Genomic DNA, 16383 nt, shown 5'->3' with positions numbered 1-16383 from the left:
CTAAATCATTTATTCGAATACCACTGACTATTTTCTGGGTGTTACTACTATGTGTGTTGAATGCCAGGAGTGCACCCTGCGAGTCACAGTACATAATTACACTGCCTTTGACTTCGGAAAAAGGAATGAGAGAGAGAGAGAGAGAGAGAGAGAGAGAGAGAGAGAGAGAGAGAGAGAGAGAGAGAGAGAGAGAGAGAGAGAGAGAGAGGGGGAGGGAGGAGAGGGGGGGGGGGAAGAGGAGCGAGTGAGGGGAGGTGGTGCTGGAGGTCTGAGGTCCGTCAGTTCAACCACAGGAAGCCGTCAAGCACTAACTGGTAATTTTCCTCCGTGACAAACCCCTGCCTTACCTGGTGGGGTTTCGCCCCCCACCTACCCACCACCCCTATCCATCCTAACTCACCCACCCTAACCTACCACTTCCATCCACCTTAACTCACCCACCACCCTAATCCATCGTCCAAACCAACACCCTCAACAGCCCCAACCTGCAACATAGGTCAGAAACAACACAATATTCTCGCAAGCGATGTTTGGGCTGTCTGCTATTGTCTGCCTCATGAGGTCTTCAGGCCTCTGGTCAGCGACCAGAGGCCTGAAGACTCTCACTTCTTCCTACGCAGCCTTACCACACGGCTGCAGCCTCGTTAAACACCGTAAAAAATGACGTTGTTGGTTATGTTGCGTTGTTGCTAACTAGCGGCTGTCCGGCCTTCCTCGATCATTGTGAATGGTCCTGTTCAACGTTGTTCAGATTAGCTGACGAAGCTCAGAAGAGGCCTAAGCTGCTTTTGTGTTAGACAGGCGGGTGTGATCCGGTAGACAGGCGGGAGTCAGGCGCGAGTCAGACGGTAGACAGGCGGGAGTCAGGCGGGAGTCAGACGGTAGACAGGCAGTAGACAGGCGGGTGTGAGGGGGTAGACAGGGAGGTGTCAGACGTTGGTTTAACGTGTCATATGATCATATATCTTAAAAGATAGTGTGTCGTTGGTCTGGGTCTTGACCAACGACACACAATGAGTCTCGTGCACACGTCACTGGAACGGTTTAATACAAGGAGGTGTTAGTGTGCTCGATCACACTCACCACATGTGTGGCAACATACACAACATACCACTTATAAACACTTACCCATCACAGCAATCACATATTTACGTGATAACATCACTATGTTTATGGGCAGCACAAAACGTGGACCAGACTGTGCGACACAGTGGTTGCCAGGACCAGGTTGGGTTACCGTTACCTGTGGCAGGTGGCTCCAGGTGACGGATCTCCCAATCCTGAGCACTCCAGGTGCAAACTCTGTGAGCAGGAACAGGGTCATGATCTCACTCCATTATTGCATGTCTAATCATTAGACCCTTGAGACCTGCTTGTATGAGGTACCTCGAGCTTTGTAATTACTTTATTAACTCTTGTGTTCTTGAGGATATCCTCATAATGCTCCCAGTGTGTGCCAGTGCTGGCTACACCAATCACATGCCCCTGTATGACTAAACAATCCTGCGAGATGGGGATGTTTTAGCGTCCCGTAGCTAGCTCATTCCACACACTGTGTATTTCATTCACTTGGGCTCTAGGAGACTCGAACCATGTACCCCACGCGTGTGAGGCAGAGACTATCCTACTGTGGCACTGTGTAACCCTTCACATTGTCTATGGTAGATACACAAGTGCGGATGGTCCTTGGCTAATAAAAACATGTATACAAAGGTGGCAAACATTTGTGTATGTATCAGGCACCTTGGCTCGGTAGTTTTCAACATGTTGTCATTACCTATGTTAGATAAGTACTAGGATATGTAGAATATGTAGAGAATATAAGTCCAGCAATATCAATAGACCTTAAAACACGGGAAGAGAGGACAAAACATAGAGGTCATGATCGCAACAGTCAAGAAACCGAGGGGGAATTAACAAGGTGGACAAAAACAATCTCTTTAAAGTGACAGAAAGTAGGACGAGATGACATAGGAAGATGGAAGCGCAAATGAGAAGAATATGTAAGATAATACTCGTAGCCTGTTCTGGTGGCCAACAAGTGGAATGCAGCACTGTAAGTTGTGGAAGCCACCTCCATCCACAACTCTAAGGCCAGAGTCGGCAAAGAATTCGAACGTGAAAATGGTTATATTATATCGCAAGAGGTACAAGAAGGCTAGTAGAAGGAGTATAAAAGAGCTATAGACCTCACATAATTGTAGTCATATAAGTAAATACCGATAGATAAGTAGCAGAGGCTCTTTCAATACTATCTACTCAACCTACGTCAGACCAATACTAGAGTAAGCAGTACTGGTAATCCGCACCAAGTAAATAAAAAAAGGAAAAATTCAAAGGTTTGATCAAAATTAGTGCACGAATTAAGAGACAGTGAGCAACTGGGACAGACGAAGGGAACTCAATATAAGACAGGCGAGAAGACGAAGCGGACGTAACCACGACATACAAGATACTGAGGGAATATATTGGGGGGGGGGGGAGCCTCTTTAAATTGAGAGAAAGAAGGGCATGAGGAGCTAGGTGGAAGCAGGAAACACGAAAGAGGATGAAAAGTAAGGAAATACTCGCAACCCACAATAACAACTATTGTCTATCTCCATTCACAAAGACTATTGAACATCCTTCCAAACAATATTAAACACGCATCCCAACACTATTAAACAACCATCAACCACCAACCCAACACTATTAAACAACCATCAACCACCATCCCAACACTATTAAACAACCATCAACCACCATCCCAACACTATTAAACAACCATCAACCACCAACCCAACACTATTAAACAATCATCAACCACCATCCCAACACTATTAAACAACCATCAACCACCAACCCAACACTATTAAACAACCATCAACCACCATCCCAACACTATTAAACAACCATCAACCACCAACCCAACACTATTAAACAACCATCAACCACCATCCCAACAGTATTAAACAACAACCATCCCAACACTATTAAACAACCATCAACCACCATCCCAACACTTTTAAACAACCATCAACCACCATCCCAACACTATTAAACAACCATCAACCACCATCCCAACACTATTAAACAACCATCAACCACCAACCCAACACTATTAAACAACCATCAACCACCATCCCAACACTATTAAACAACCATCAACCACCATCCCAACACTATTAAACAACCATCAACCACCATCCCAACACTATTAAACAACCATCAACCACCATCCCAACACTATTAAACAACCATCAACCACCAACCAAACACTATTAAACAACCATCAACCACCATCCCAACACTATTAAACAACCATCAACCACCAACCCAACACTATTAAACAACCATCAACCACCATCCCAACAGTATTAAACAACAACCATCCCAACACTATTAAACAACCATCAACCACCATCCCAACACTATTAAACAACCATCAACCACCATCCCAACACTATTAAACAACCATCAACCACCATCCCAACACTATTAAACAACCATCAACCACCATCCCAACACTATTAAACAACCATCAACCACCATCCCAACACTATTAAACAACCATCAACCACCATCCCAACACTATTAAACAACCATCAACCACCATCCCAACACTATTAAACAACCATCAACCACCATCCCAACACTATTAAACAACCATCAACCACCATCCCAACACTATTAAACAACCATCAACTACCATCCCAACACTATTAAACAACCATCAACCACCATCCCAACACTATTAAACAACCATCAACCACCATCCCAACAGCCATAGCTAAAAACAACTCTCCTGAAATATTTATTTGTTTATTCATTCCGTGTTGATGGTACTGTCGAGGTCAGATTTTCATAGGCGTGTTTATGTTATATTTTTTTTAGCTTTTAATCTTTAATTCCTTTATTTAGACAAAGGAATTTCTACAGTTATATTTTATTATTAGTATTATATCAAATAATAATGATAATTATTATTACTATTATTATTGAGTAAGTTGAGTGTCAGCTCTTGGCCTCAGGTTCAGATAATAATAAAAATGTCAACTTTTAAAATATATTATTAATGTAACACCACTCTAATGTACCACAACTATTATAATGGAACACCACAATGATGGATACTAAACAAATAATGTAAACACTACTTATCCTGATTAACACTTCCCCATCGGTTGCACTTGGTAACACTGTTATGAGCTGACATTCGATGGTTACACCGGAACTAAAAGGTACACTGCCAACAAGGAAATGCTAACACAGGATTAAATACGCTGCCACCATCTGCCTTTGACCATTGAGACTATATCAAGCAACGAGGCAAGAAACATTGCTTGACTTGGAGAGTACTTTCTATGACTGTCATTATGAAAACGGTTGTCAGCCACTATATCCAAAAGGCTAAGAGGATTCAACAATTGACACAGACGGGAAATTTAACATGAGTTTATTCAGACCAAAATTATGTCAATCACCACTTATAAATCCTACTCTAACACTGGCAAAAAGTTAAGAAATTTGGACATGGAACAAAACCTCAGAGATCACACACATTACCTTAAGACCTCTGTCTCTCCCCATGTTCTCCACAGCCCTCTCTGGACCCCGGTGTCCGGCACTCTGTTCCTACTAAGTCCCTACAGGACCTCTATATACAACTCAACAGGGGGGGGAGGGGGAGACTTTCTGTTGCTACCTACCCCAAGAATGTAAAAGATCGGCCACACGTGCACAAACACTTAAAAAATATTTCAATAAGCTTGTTTGACATTCACCATACACTCTTCAAGAGAGGAGTTATTAATTACGTGTGTGACTGACCTCTGACCTGGCCAAAAGGGGGAGATCCATGGATGTTTACACATGAGAATCTGGAACCTAATTCCATTGCAATCATGAAATATCACATACTTGAAACTATGCTGACTAAGACTAACCCAGGAATTTTTAATCAACATACAAGATGATCCAGAGGTCATCTGGGCTGACCTCTTGGAGAAGGCTTCCCTGAGTGAGAACTCTAAGGGGGGGGGGGGGGTCATGGGTGTTACAGCTCCCTTTCCCCGGAGTTAAGACAAAATCGGGTGTATGATAATTAAGCCCAATTTTGTCTTATCCTAACTCATCCAAAATACCACAACTAACCCTAAAAGAAAAAAAAATTGCCAGTGACATAATGATAAAAGTAAGCTAACTAAATTAACATGATGCAAAGTACATTATACAGTTACACTTCAGTAAGAACAACACATAAATGTACAATGAAAGAAACAAAAGTACAAAAAAAAATCTTGGCAAAAGTACAAGCAATGATACCGTCACACATGATACAATTCCCGCATCCTAATATGACAATAAGGTATATCAATGAAAAAAATGCAAATCCAGACTGCGCCCGAGGCAGTCCAGCAAGGCTCCCCCCGAAGGCTGGAAGACCAAAACAAAAATCGCCTTAAAACTAGCATGACATAAAAAAATAAAAAAAAAAAAATCCTAATGGAACAGGAAAATTACAAGTAACTAAAAAATAATATAATGTCAAAATACAAGAAATAACACAAGGCTACATAATACAACCCTGAATTACAATATATGGCAATAAAGACTACTATGAAACAATGACAAATTCTGCCTGCACACTAGGCAGGCTAGCCAGTCTTCCTCAGAAGGTCTGAAGAACAAAACATACAAAATAAAATGATCACCAACATGAAAAAATATATATAGAATATTCCTACTCAAACATTGGAATCTTAAGTAAATAAAGATAACAGGGAACGAAATAATCTAATTCAAGATAAGAAGCGCACAAGGCACAAGTCTCCCACGGGCCAGGTCTCAGCTGTTACCCAGATGCCCAAACTGTAAATAGTGCCCCCTCTCCCCTCCCCCTACCTCCCTTCACCGCGCCCCCCAGTTCCCCCAATTATCCTCCCCCACCATAAATATCCCCCCCCCCTTCCCCACACAGTGACAAATCATTGAGAAATCGATTTTGTAATCTTCAATATGTAACTGGGGGAAATAATAGCATAACATACAGAGTTCAGTCCTGTGTAGTGTCTTGTATTTAATGCCAGTGCCTTGAAACACAGGATGAACGAAATGTTTAGTCATCGTGGGTCCTGTGTATTGTGTATGCACACTGGTGTTTATTCACCGGACGACGTTACGGCGGAGTGATTGTATATACACCGGCGGTATTGTGAATTGACGGGGAAATGCTTTATTTGTACAATGATTGTTTATATACAATGGCAATGAACTGTTTTTTTTACGCTCTTTGTATATCGGACTGACTGTATGAATTCACTTTGTACACTGAACTAACTGTTTAAACATTGTGTTACATTGAACAAGCTGATTATTTAGTAAGATTTCCATGAATTGATTGAATAAACACTACTGATACACTGAATTAATTCGTGTATCAGTAGTGTTACCCGAATTAATGTGAGAGGTCCGACAACACTTCCCCCGACTCCGAGCTTACGGCACTTCCCCCGACTCCGAGCTTACGGCACTTCCCCCGACTCCGAGCTTACGGCACTTCCCCCGACTCCGAGCTTACGGCACTTCCCCCGACTCCGAGCTTACGGCACTTCCCCCGACTCCGAGCTTACGGCACTTCCCCCGACTCCGAGCTTACGGCACTTCCCCCGACTCCGAGCTTACGGCACTTCCCCCGACTCCGAGCTTACGGCACTTCCCCCGACTCCGAGCTTACGGCACTTCCCCCGACTCCGAGCTTACGGCACTTCCCCCGACTCCGAGCTTACGGCACTTCCCCCGACTCCGAGCTTACGGCACTTCCCCCGACTCCGAGCTTACGGCACTTCCCCCGACTCCGAGCTTACGGCACTTCCCCCGACTCCGAGCTTACGGCACTTCCCCCGACTCCGAGCTTACGGCACTTCCCCCGACTCCGAGCTTACGGCACTTCCCCCGACTCCGAGCTTACGGCACTTCCCCCGGCTCCGAGCTTACGGCACTTCCCCCGGCTCCGAGCTTACGGCACTTCCCCCGACTCCGAGCTTACGGCACTTCCCCCGACTCCGAGCTAACGGCACTTCCCCCGACTCCGAGCTAACGGCACTTCCCCCGACTCCGAGCTTACGGCACTTCCCCCGACTCCGAGCTTACGGCACTTCCCCGACTCCGAGCTTACGGCACTTCCCCGACTCCGAGCTTACGGCACTTCCCCGACTCCGAGCTTACGGCACTTCCCCGACTCCGAGCTTACGGCACTTCCCCGACTCCGAGCTTACGGCACTTCCCCGACTCCGAGCTTACGGCACTTTCCTAACGTCACAATATACTACTTAACCTGACCCATACACCAACAGCCTACTCATTACAAGTAGCCTGACCCGAATCACCAACCACAATAGTCTAACTATGGAATACTTGGACTCCGATAATGTAGGGACGGCGTCACTTCTCGAAGAGTGGCCTGTCTACTCCCAAATGGTGAAAGTGGTTGGGCACCGTTTCTTCGATCCGTCCACATACTAAGTGACGATGAGAGCGAATAACAGACATGAAAATTGATCAATTATGAGTATATATATATATATATATATATATATATATATATATATATATATATATATATATATATATATATATATATATATATATATATATAACGTGAACTTTGCATCATGACGGGGGGTATAAATGTGTGTGTGGGCACTACTGAGGTGGTGAGGGAGGAGGTGAAGGCGTTTTTTTATTATTATTATTTTCTACCACAGACGTGGCCACACATTTACAATGCTAACCAGCATATATACATTTTCTTCTGTCCTCCATGGACAGGGTTAGAGATGTGTTAAAACATATAGTTCAAGGGTTTATTGATCAACCACAGAAGGTGATTTGGTGCTTTTAAAATGCTAAGCTAACCTACATACGTAAATATGTAGATACACAGATTTACGTATGCCCTACATAAAGTGTTCGATGTGTCTTTTACACATCGAGGAGGAGGAGAGGAGGAGGAGGAGGAGGAGGGAGGGGGGGGTTGTAGGTAAAAGTGGTGGGGGAGGAGTAGGAGGAGTAGCAGGGAAGGGATGAAAAGATGGAGGTGGAGGAGACGAAGAAGGAAACGCTAGAGAAGGAAGGAGAAGAAAACGAAGAAGGAGAAAGCAAAGGCAAGCAAGGAGGGAGAGGAAGAAGGGGAATAACAAGAATAACAAGAAATAAGATGACGAGAAATAAAAACACGAGGAACAAAAATAAGAAAAGGAATAGAAACTAAATTAAATTAAATTATGAAGAACAGGGGTAGGAGGAGGAGGAGTGGGAGGAGGAGGAGGAGGAGGAGTGGGAGGAGGAGGAGGAGGAGTCGAACAGGAAGAGCAACAATGAGGATGATGATTCACAGTAGAGAGGTGACCCGTGTGCCAGTCACCATGTTCCCCCACCACTACCACAACCACCACCATCAACAACAATCACAACAGCAGCAACAACAACAATCACAGCAACAGCAACAGCAACTTCAACAGCTATAGTACCAGTACCAGCAACAACAACAGCAACTTCAACAGCTATAGTACCAGTACCAGCAACAACAACAGCAACTTCAACAGCTATAGTACCAGTACCAGCAACAACAACAGCAACAGTAGTAACAGTTGCAACAGAAAAACCCACCAATAATAGCAAAAAGCCACAGTAACAACTGCCACAGCAGCAGCAGCACAAAACAACAGCAACAACAGACGCCAGCAGCAGTTGCAGTACAGGCAGCAGCAGCAGCAGGAGGAGCATTCACAGCAGCAGAACCAGCTACAGAAGCAGTATTTGCTGCAGCTGTTGAAGTAGCATTAAAATCGGAGGCAACAGCAGCAGCAGCAGGAGCATTCACAGCAGCAGAATCAGCCACAGAAGCAGTATGTGCTGCAGCTGTTGAAGTAGCATTAAAATCGGAGGCAGCAGCAGCAGGAGCATTCACAACAGCAGAACCAGCTACAGAAGCAGTATGTGCTGCAGCTGTTGAAGTAGCATCAAAATCGGAGGCAGCAGCAGCAGCAACAGCAGCAGCAACAGCAACAGCAGCAGCAACAGCAACAGCAGCAACAGCAGCAGCAGGAGCAGGAGAAGCAGAAGCAGCAACAGCAACAGCAGCAGCAGCAGCAGCAACAGCAGCAGCAGCAGGAGCAGCAACAGCAGCAGCAGCAGCAACAGCAGCAGCAGGAGCAGCAGCAGCAGCAACAACAGCAACAGCAACAGCAGCAACAGCAGCAACAGCAGCAGCAGCAGGAGCAGCAACAGCAGTTGTACCCGCCGCAGCGGACGCTCATGATCGTTTCAAAAAAATAGGATAATATGACAGAACAAAATGGCGGTGCTGGCGGGGAGTGTTGATGGCTGGTTAGTGCTCTGACCTTTACCTCTTCTCTTCTTCCTTCTTTGTGTGTGATCTTCCTCCCTGTTTGGTGCCTTTCCGTCTGCCTTTATTGTTGCCCGAGTGACTTGAAAGGTTGTGTTATCAAGTGATAGTGGGATATAACTTCACACACACACACACACACACACACACACACACACACACACACACATGTCACTTATGTCGGGAGAATTGCCCAGTTGCTGGAAGGAGGCAAATGTCGTACCGATTTTCAAAAAGGGGGATAGGGAGGAGGCACTTAACTACAGACCCGTATCACTGACAAGCATCCCCTGCAAAATACTTGAAAGAATAATTAGGCTAAGACTTGTTGAGCACCTGGAGAGCATTGGGTTTGTAAACAAGCACCAACATGGGTTCTGGACAGGGAAATCATGCCTAACAAACCTTTTAGAATTCTATGATAAAGTAACAAGGATAAGGCAGGACAGAGAAGGCTGGGCAGACTGCATATTTCTTGACTGCCAAAAGGCCTTTGATACGGTACCGCACATGAGACTGCTATACAAACTTGAGAGGCAGGCAGGAGTAAGCGGAAAGGCCCTAGTATGGGTGAAGAACTACCTAACAGGAAGGAGCCAGAGGGTAATGGTAAGGGGCGAAAAGTCGGACTGGCGAACAGTAACAAGTGGAGTACCTCAAGGATCGGTGCTGGGACCAATCCTCTTTCTAATTTACGTAAATGATATGTTTACAGGAGTGGAATCATACATGTCAATGTTTGCAGATGACGCAAAATTAATGAGAAGAGTTGTGACAGACGAGGATTGTAGGATCCTCCAAGAGGACTTACACAGGCTGCAGAGATGGTCAGAGAAATGGCTACTGGAGTTTAACACCAGTAAATGTAAAGTTATGGAAATGGGATCAGGTGACAGGAGACCAAAGGGACAGTACACAATGAAGGGGAACAGCCTACCTGTAACGATTCGAGAAAGAGACCTGGGAGTGGATGTGACACCCAATCTAACTCCTGAGGCACATATAAATAGGATAACGACAGCAGCGTACTCTACACTGGCGAAAATTAGAACTTCATTCAGAAACCTAAATGAGGAAGCTTTTAGGGCGCTTTACACTGCCTACGTGAGACCCGTCTTAGAGTATGCCGCGCCATCATGGAGCCCCCACCTGAAGAAACACATAAAGAAACTGGAGAAGGTTCAGAGGTTTGCGACGAGGCTTGTCCCAGAGCTACGAGGGATGGGATATGAAGAGCGGCTGAAGGAACTGAACCTTACGACACTAGAGAAAAGAAGGGAGAGAGGAGATATGATAGGGACATATAAAATACTCAGGGGAATTGACAAAGTGGAAATAGATCAAATGTTCACACGTAATAATAACAGAACGAGGGGACATGGGTGGAAACTGGAAACTCAGATGAGTCACAGAGATGTTAGGAAGTTTTCTTTTAGCGTGAGAGTAGTAGAAAAATGGAATGCACTTGGGGAACAGGTTGTGGAAGCAAATACTATTCATACTTTTAAAACTAGGTATGATAGGGAAATGGGACAGGAGTCATTGCTGTAAACAACCGATAGCTAGAAAGGCGGGATCCAAGAGTCAATGCTCGATCCTGCAAGCACATATAGGTGAGTACATATAGGTGAGTACACACACACACACACACACACAGTTGATTGACAGTTGAGAGGCGGGACCAAAGAGCCAGAGCTCAACCCCCGCAAGCACAACTAGGTAAGTACACCCACACAAACAAAAATGGCTGAGAGCAAATTGGCTTCCTCTTATAGTTATGTCCTACCATCCTCAAGATGGAGACGGAACTGGCAGTTTATATCACACCAACTGTCCCGCCAGTCTGCGGAGCTTGATCACCTAGTCCCCTCCACCAGGTAACACTTGACCGCTTCTCATCCTGCACGGAATATATACTGTCACCTCTGCCACATTTGTCTTCATTTTCCTTTGCCTCCGAAGATGTTGAAGAGAGCTTCAGTGAAACATATCCCTTAGCGACTATACAATAATGTTGTGAGTGTATTTGGAGAGCTAATTTTTAACTTCCTTCCCAAATGAAGAACATCTATATCTCTAAAAGAGAATGTCTGTTTGTCCAAGGCTGGAGGCCAGACGCTTGGGGCTAATCTCACCCAACTTTTCAGGATGACACATGAGTGGTAGCGGACTGTCAAAGGCAGCTCAGTGTTAGTCCCTTAAGCAGAACCGGCACCAATTGCGACTCCTCTGCATTCTGAAGTGGTTTAATTCTCCAGAGAGCTTTTCATAAATTTTTCAATCGGGGCTGCAGTTAAGACTATATTGTTGCGAACCTTTAGGTCTGATTGGAGGGAAATTAGTCACCCAAACTGCTGAAAACTCTAGTGCACAAAGCTATGATTTGATAAAATCTGAATCCTATGTTTATGGGCAGCACAAAACGTGGACCAGACTGTGCGACACAGTGGTTGCCAGGATCAGGTTGGGTTACCGTTACCTGTGGCAGGTGGCTGCAGGTGACGGATCTCCTAATCCTGAACACTCCAGGTGCAAACTTTGTGAGCAGGAACTGCGGCATGATCTCCCACACTACATCACGGAATGCCCAGTTATCAGACCTTTCAGACCCGTTGGCACGAGGTACCTGAAGCTTTGCAATTACGTTATTTATTTAGTGTTCTTGATGTTTGAAACCTTATAAAGTTTGCTAGTGCACGCTACTGATAAAGCTCCATTTGCCGCTCCGTAAATAAAGCGACTGTCCAGGGTCTCTTCCGAAATGCAGATGTGCATGTTAATATTAATTAGTTTTTCATAATCATATACACAACCTCAACGTTTTTTAACGTTATTACAACGTTGCCACAAAGTGACAATATTACAAATAACGCTAAGTGTTTGCTGGGTGTATATACAGAGTGAGAGACCCGGGCCCCTACTGGTATACCATCTAGTGAGAGACCCGGGCACCTCCTGGTATACCATCTAGTGAGAGACCCTGGCACCTCCTGGTATACATCTAGTGAGAGACCCGGGCACCGCCTGGTATACCATCTAGTGAGAGAGACCCGGGCACCGCCGGGTATACCATCTAGAAAGATATATAGAGAAGATTGCTGTGTGAATCATTGATCTAATAAGGCCAGAATAGTCCCTTAAGGATTTGAACCAAAGCTGCCCACTTAGCAGCCCGGTACTATACCCACTCAGCCATCAATAACGTAAAAGTATTGAGAGTACTATAAAAAGTAGCAGCTCACAAATATTCACGTTTTCTATGAATCGTGTAGGTTAGGCTAGGTGGGTTGCTAAGGTTCGTGCGTTGCTAGTTAGTGGTTTGTATTTTGTATGTTCTAGCAAATCAAGAGAATGGACAGTGCTCAGACTCCCTCGGGTAATTTGCTCAAGATGACACTATTGATACCACCTTACCTTGCGATGATTTCGTGTCTCAACGTCCCCGCGGCCCGGTCCTCGACCAGGCCTCATGGTTGAGGACCTGGAGGCCTCTAAATAAAGGTAAAACCACAGATATCCCAGCTACACCAACAGGTGATTTTCCATTTTTTTTTTAAAGACAAACAAAACACTTCCTCTCCACAGAGACTGACTAGAGCTCTCAGGAGCCAATTCGAGGCAAGGGATCTCGCATCACGTAATCAAGCCCTCTGTTGATTGGTTGCTATTCCAACCATACACCAACCACAGCGAGCCTTAATATTACTTCTCCTTCTTTGCTTAAAAAAGTCACGTGACGCCAAAGTCTCGTTCAGCGCCATCTACAATTTGTCCTGGAAACTACATTTTTTTGTTTACATAGGGGAGCCGGTCGGCCGAGCGTACAGCACGCTGGACTTGTGATACTGTGGTCCTGGGTTCGATCCCAGGCGCCGGCGAGAAACAATGCGGCAGAGTTTCTTTCACTCTATGCCCCTGTTACCTAGCAGTAAAATAGGTACCTGGGTGTTAGTCAGCTGTCACGGGTTGCTTCCTGGGGGTGGAGGCCTGGTCGAGGACCGGGCCGCGGGGACACTAAAGCCCCGAAATCATCTCTCAAGATATAGGTTAGGATAAAGGCACTTTAATACGACCGTTTCTTGACGTTGGGGACGCTGGCGAGAACGGGCTGGGTTATTGGTTATGGATGACTCTCACGGGAGGAGGTGGGAGGCAGCGCCGAGGGTGGCAGTGATGAGAGGCAGCGCCGAGGGTGGCAGTGATGAGAGGCAGCGCCGAGGGTGGCAGTGATGAGAGGCAGCGCCGAGGGTGGCAGTGATGAGAGGCAGCGCCGAGGGTGGCAGTGATGAGAGGCAGCGCCGAGGGTGGCAGTGATGAGAGGCAGCGCCGAGGGTGGCAGTGATGAGAGGCAGCGCCGAGGGTGGCAGTGATGAGAGGCAGCGCCGAGGGTGGCAGTGATGAGAGGCAGCGCCGAGGGAGGCAGTGATGAGAGGCAGCGCCGAGGGTGGCAGTGATGAGAGGCAGCGCCGAGGGAGGCAGTGATGAGAGGCAGCGCCGAGGGTGGCAGTGATGAGAGGCAGCGCCGAGGGTGGCAGTGATGAGAGGCAGCGCTGAGGGTGGCAGTGATGAGAGGCAGCGCCGAGGGAGGCAGTGATGAGAGGCAGCGCCGAGGGAGGCAGTGATGAGAGGCAGCGCCGAGGGTGGCAGTGATGAGAGGCAGCGGTGGATCACGCGGGAAGGCCAGAGGAACCAACAAGGAGACACAGGAATAACACTGGCAGTAACGGCGATGGTGGGGGAAGAGAAAGTAAACAACAACACGAGGAAATACACAGTGTAAACACCGGTAATGTGCTGTTACGTTACCAACATCCTCCTCCTCCTCCTCCCTCCCTTCTTCCTTCCCTCGCTCACTCAAGCTCCCGTCCTCCACCTTCTTCCCATTTTCCTCACTCCTTCCCTCCTCCTCCTTCCTCATCTCCCTCTCTCCCTCCCTCCTATTCCATCTCACATCCTTCCTATCCTTGTCTGTCCATCTGCACCACCATCCGGCTCAACCCACGTTTCCCTCTACATTTATTTGCCTCCGCTTCCATCCGTCTCTTTCAACCTTCACTTCCCTCAACTGTCCCCTCCCCTCTCCACCCTCCTCCTCCTCCTCCTCCTCCTTCGCCTCCTCCTCCTCCTCCTTCGCCTCCTCCTCCTCCTTCGCCTCCTCCTCCTCCTCCTCCTCCTCAGGAGAACTACAATACGCTACACCGGTTATCCCTACAGACAAAAATCTGAAAATACAATTGACAATTTACTACAAAAACAAAAAAACGGCCAATTTACTCCTGAACACCTCCCCAGACACCCAACAGAACGCCCTGAAGGAAACCAACGTCGTCTTTACGCTATGCGTACTAGTGGCTTTCGGTAGTGCATGTACTAGCTCTATCTATAAATCCAACATTATCTTTGTAAAACAACTATCTATGTATTTTCCTGAATAAAATTTACTTTACTTTACTTTACATGCCCACTTGGGGACTGTAAGCCCCAAAGAACTCAGTATATAGGCAAGCCAACAACGTCTCTAAACGATTAACAGTGCACAAACAACAGGGCTCCACCAAAGAGCATATAATCTCCTCTCACAACCAGACCAACACCAGACACATCTTAACAAGCAACACTGAAATAATCGACAGGTATAACGGCAACAGAAGACTGGACACCAGCGAGGCGCTACACATCATAAAGTCAAGACCAGCAATCAACAACCAGTTAACACACAATTACATTCTACCCACTTCAAGACCCCGAACCAACACAGAGACAGTAGAAGCAAGAACATAAGCTGCTTATGTTCATGCATGTAATAGCCTATTAATATACATTATGTTTCATCCACTTGTTCATCTCAATCACGTCCTGTACCACCTTACTCCATGAGAATATAAGCACTTGCAAAAGCATGGTAAATTTGTCTTTGAAAATGTAAGGGGTGCCTTGCGAAACGCATCCCCTAGGCGTAAGAAAATAATTGTGAAAATGAACTTTGGAGAGTTAATTTGTCAACTTCCCTCGACGTGTATATTATATATATATATATATATATATATATATATATATATATATATATATATATATATATATATATATATATATATATTATATTTTTTTTTTAAACCTAGAAGGGGTATATATATATATATATATATATATATATATATATATATATTAAAGTTCATAAAGGAGTGAAAAAAATACCAAAGTAAAAAAAAAAAAACGCAAACAGAGGAAGTTACCAAAGTGTTGCTGCAACACAAAACAGATGGCAACACCTAACAACACAAGCGGGAGATAAAACGCATCTCAAGAGCAAACAACACAAAACAACAAACAAACAGGTGTAGTTTGCCTTAAGCAGCGGGGCTGTGTGTGTGTGTAATTAAATTTGTTACCGGATCCGAACGGCTTAAACTTCCCCATAAAAAAAATTATTCTTGATACTAACGCTTAACTTCCTCGTTGTTTGTGTCGGGTGCGTGACAGGTGAGGCGTATACTATTTTCGTGACGAATCTGACATCAGTAACACCTGAGCACGAGCGTTAACTATAAGACGAGAGTAAACAATAAAGAGGAACAAGCAATAGGAGACAAGTGCCAGCCTGATATACACACCTGCAAGCAATAGAAGACAAGTGTCAGCCTGACATACACACCTGTAAGCAATAGAAGACAAGTGCCAGCCTGACATACACACCTGTAAGCAACAGAAGACAAGTGCCAGCCTGACATACACACCTGTAAGCAATAGAAGACAAGTGCCAGCCTGACCAACACACCTGCAAGCAATCAAGACGATCAAGCACACACACACACACACACACACACACACACACACACACACACACACACACACACACTGGCACACAAGAGGCTAGTGCGAAAGTTGGAGATGCAGGCTGGAGTGAGAGGGAAGGTACTCCGGTGGATAGAGGAATACCTAAGCAACAGGAGACAACGAGTCTGTGTGAGGGGTGAGGCCTCAGATTGGCGAGACGT

At 45.6% G+C, this 16383-nt stretch overlaps 1 protein-coding gene across 1 annotated transcript; it reads left to right on the top strand.

Moving 5' to 3' along the window:
• The first annotated feature begins 2124 nt into the window (after positions 1 to 2124).
• On the top strand, positions 2125 to 7314 carry LOC138367311 (putative uncharacterized protein ENSP00000383309). Its single transcript, XM_069328738.1, has 2 exons — positions 2125 to 2147; positions 6423 to 7314. Exons 1-2 carry the CDS (start codon positions 2125 to 2127, stop codon positions 7312 to 7314), a joined length of 915 nt encoding a protein of 304 aa, XP_069184839.1.
• Positions 7315 to 16383: the final 9069 nt, after the last annotated feature.

This window comes from Procambarus clarkii, chromosome 21 (assembly GCF_040958095.1).
Source record: "Procambarus clarkii isolate CNS0578487 chromosome 21, FALCON_Pclarkii_2.0, whole genome shotgun sequence".
In the NCBI taxonomy this organism is placed as follows: domain Eukaryota; kingdom Metazoa; phylum Arthropoda; class Malacostraca; order Decapoda; family Cambaridae; genus Procambarus; species Procambarus clarkii.
Note: the sequence above shows the minus strand (reverse complement) of the source record. Positions and strands in the feature narration are given on the sequence as shown.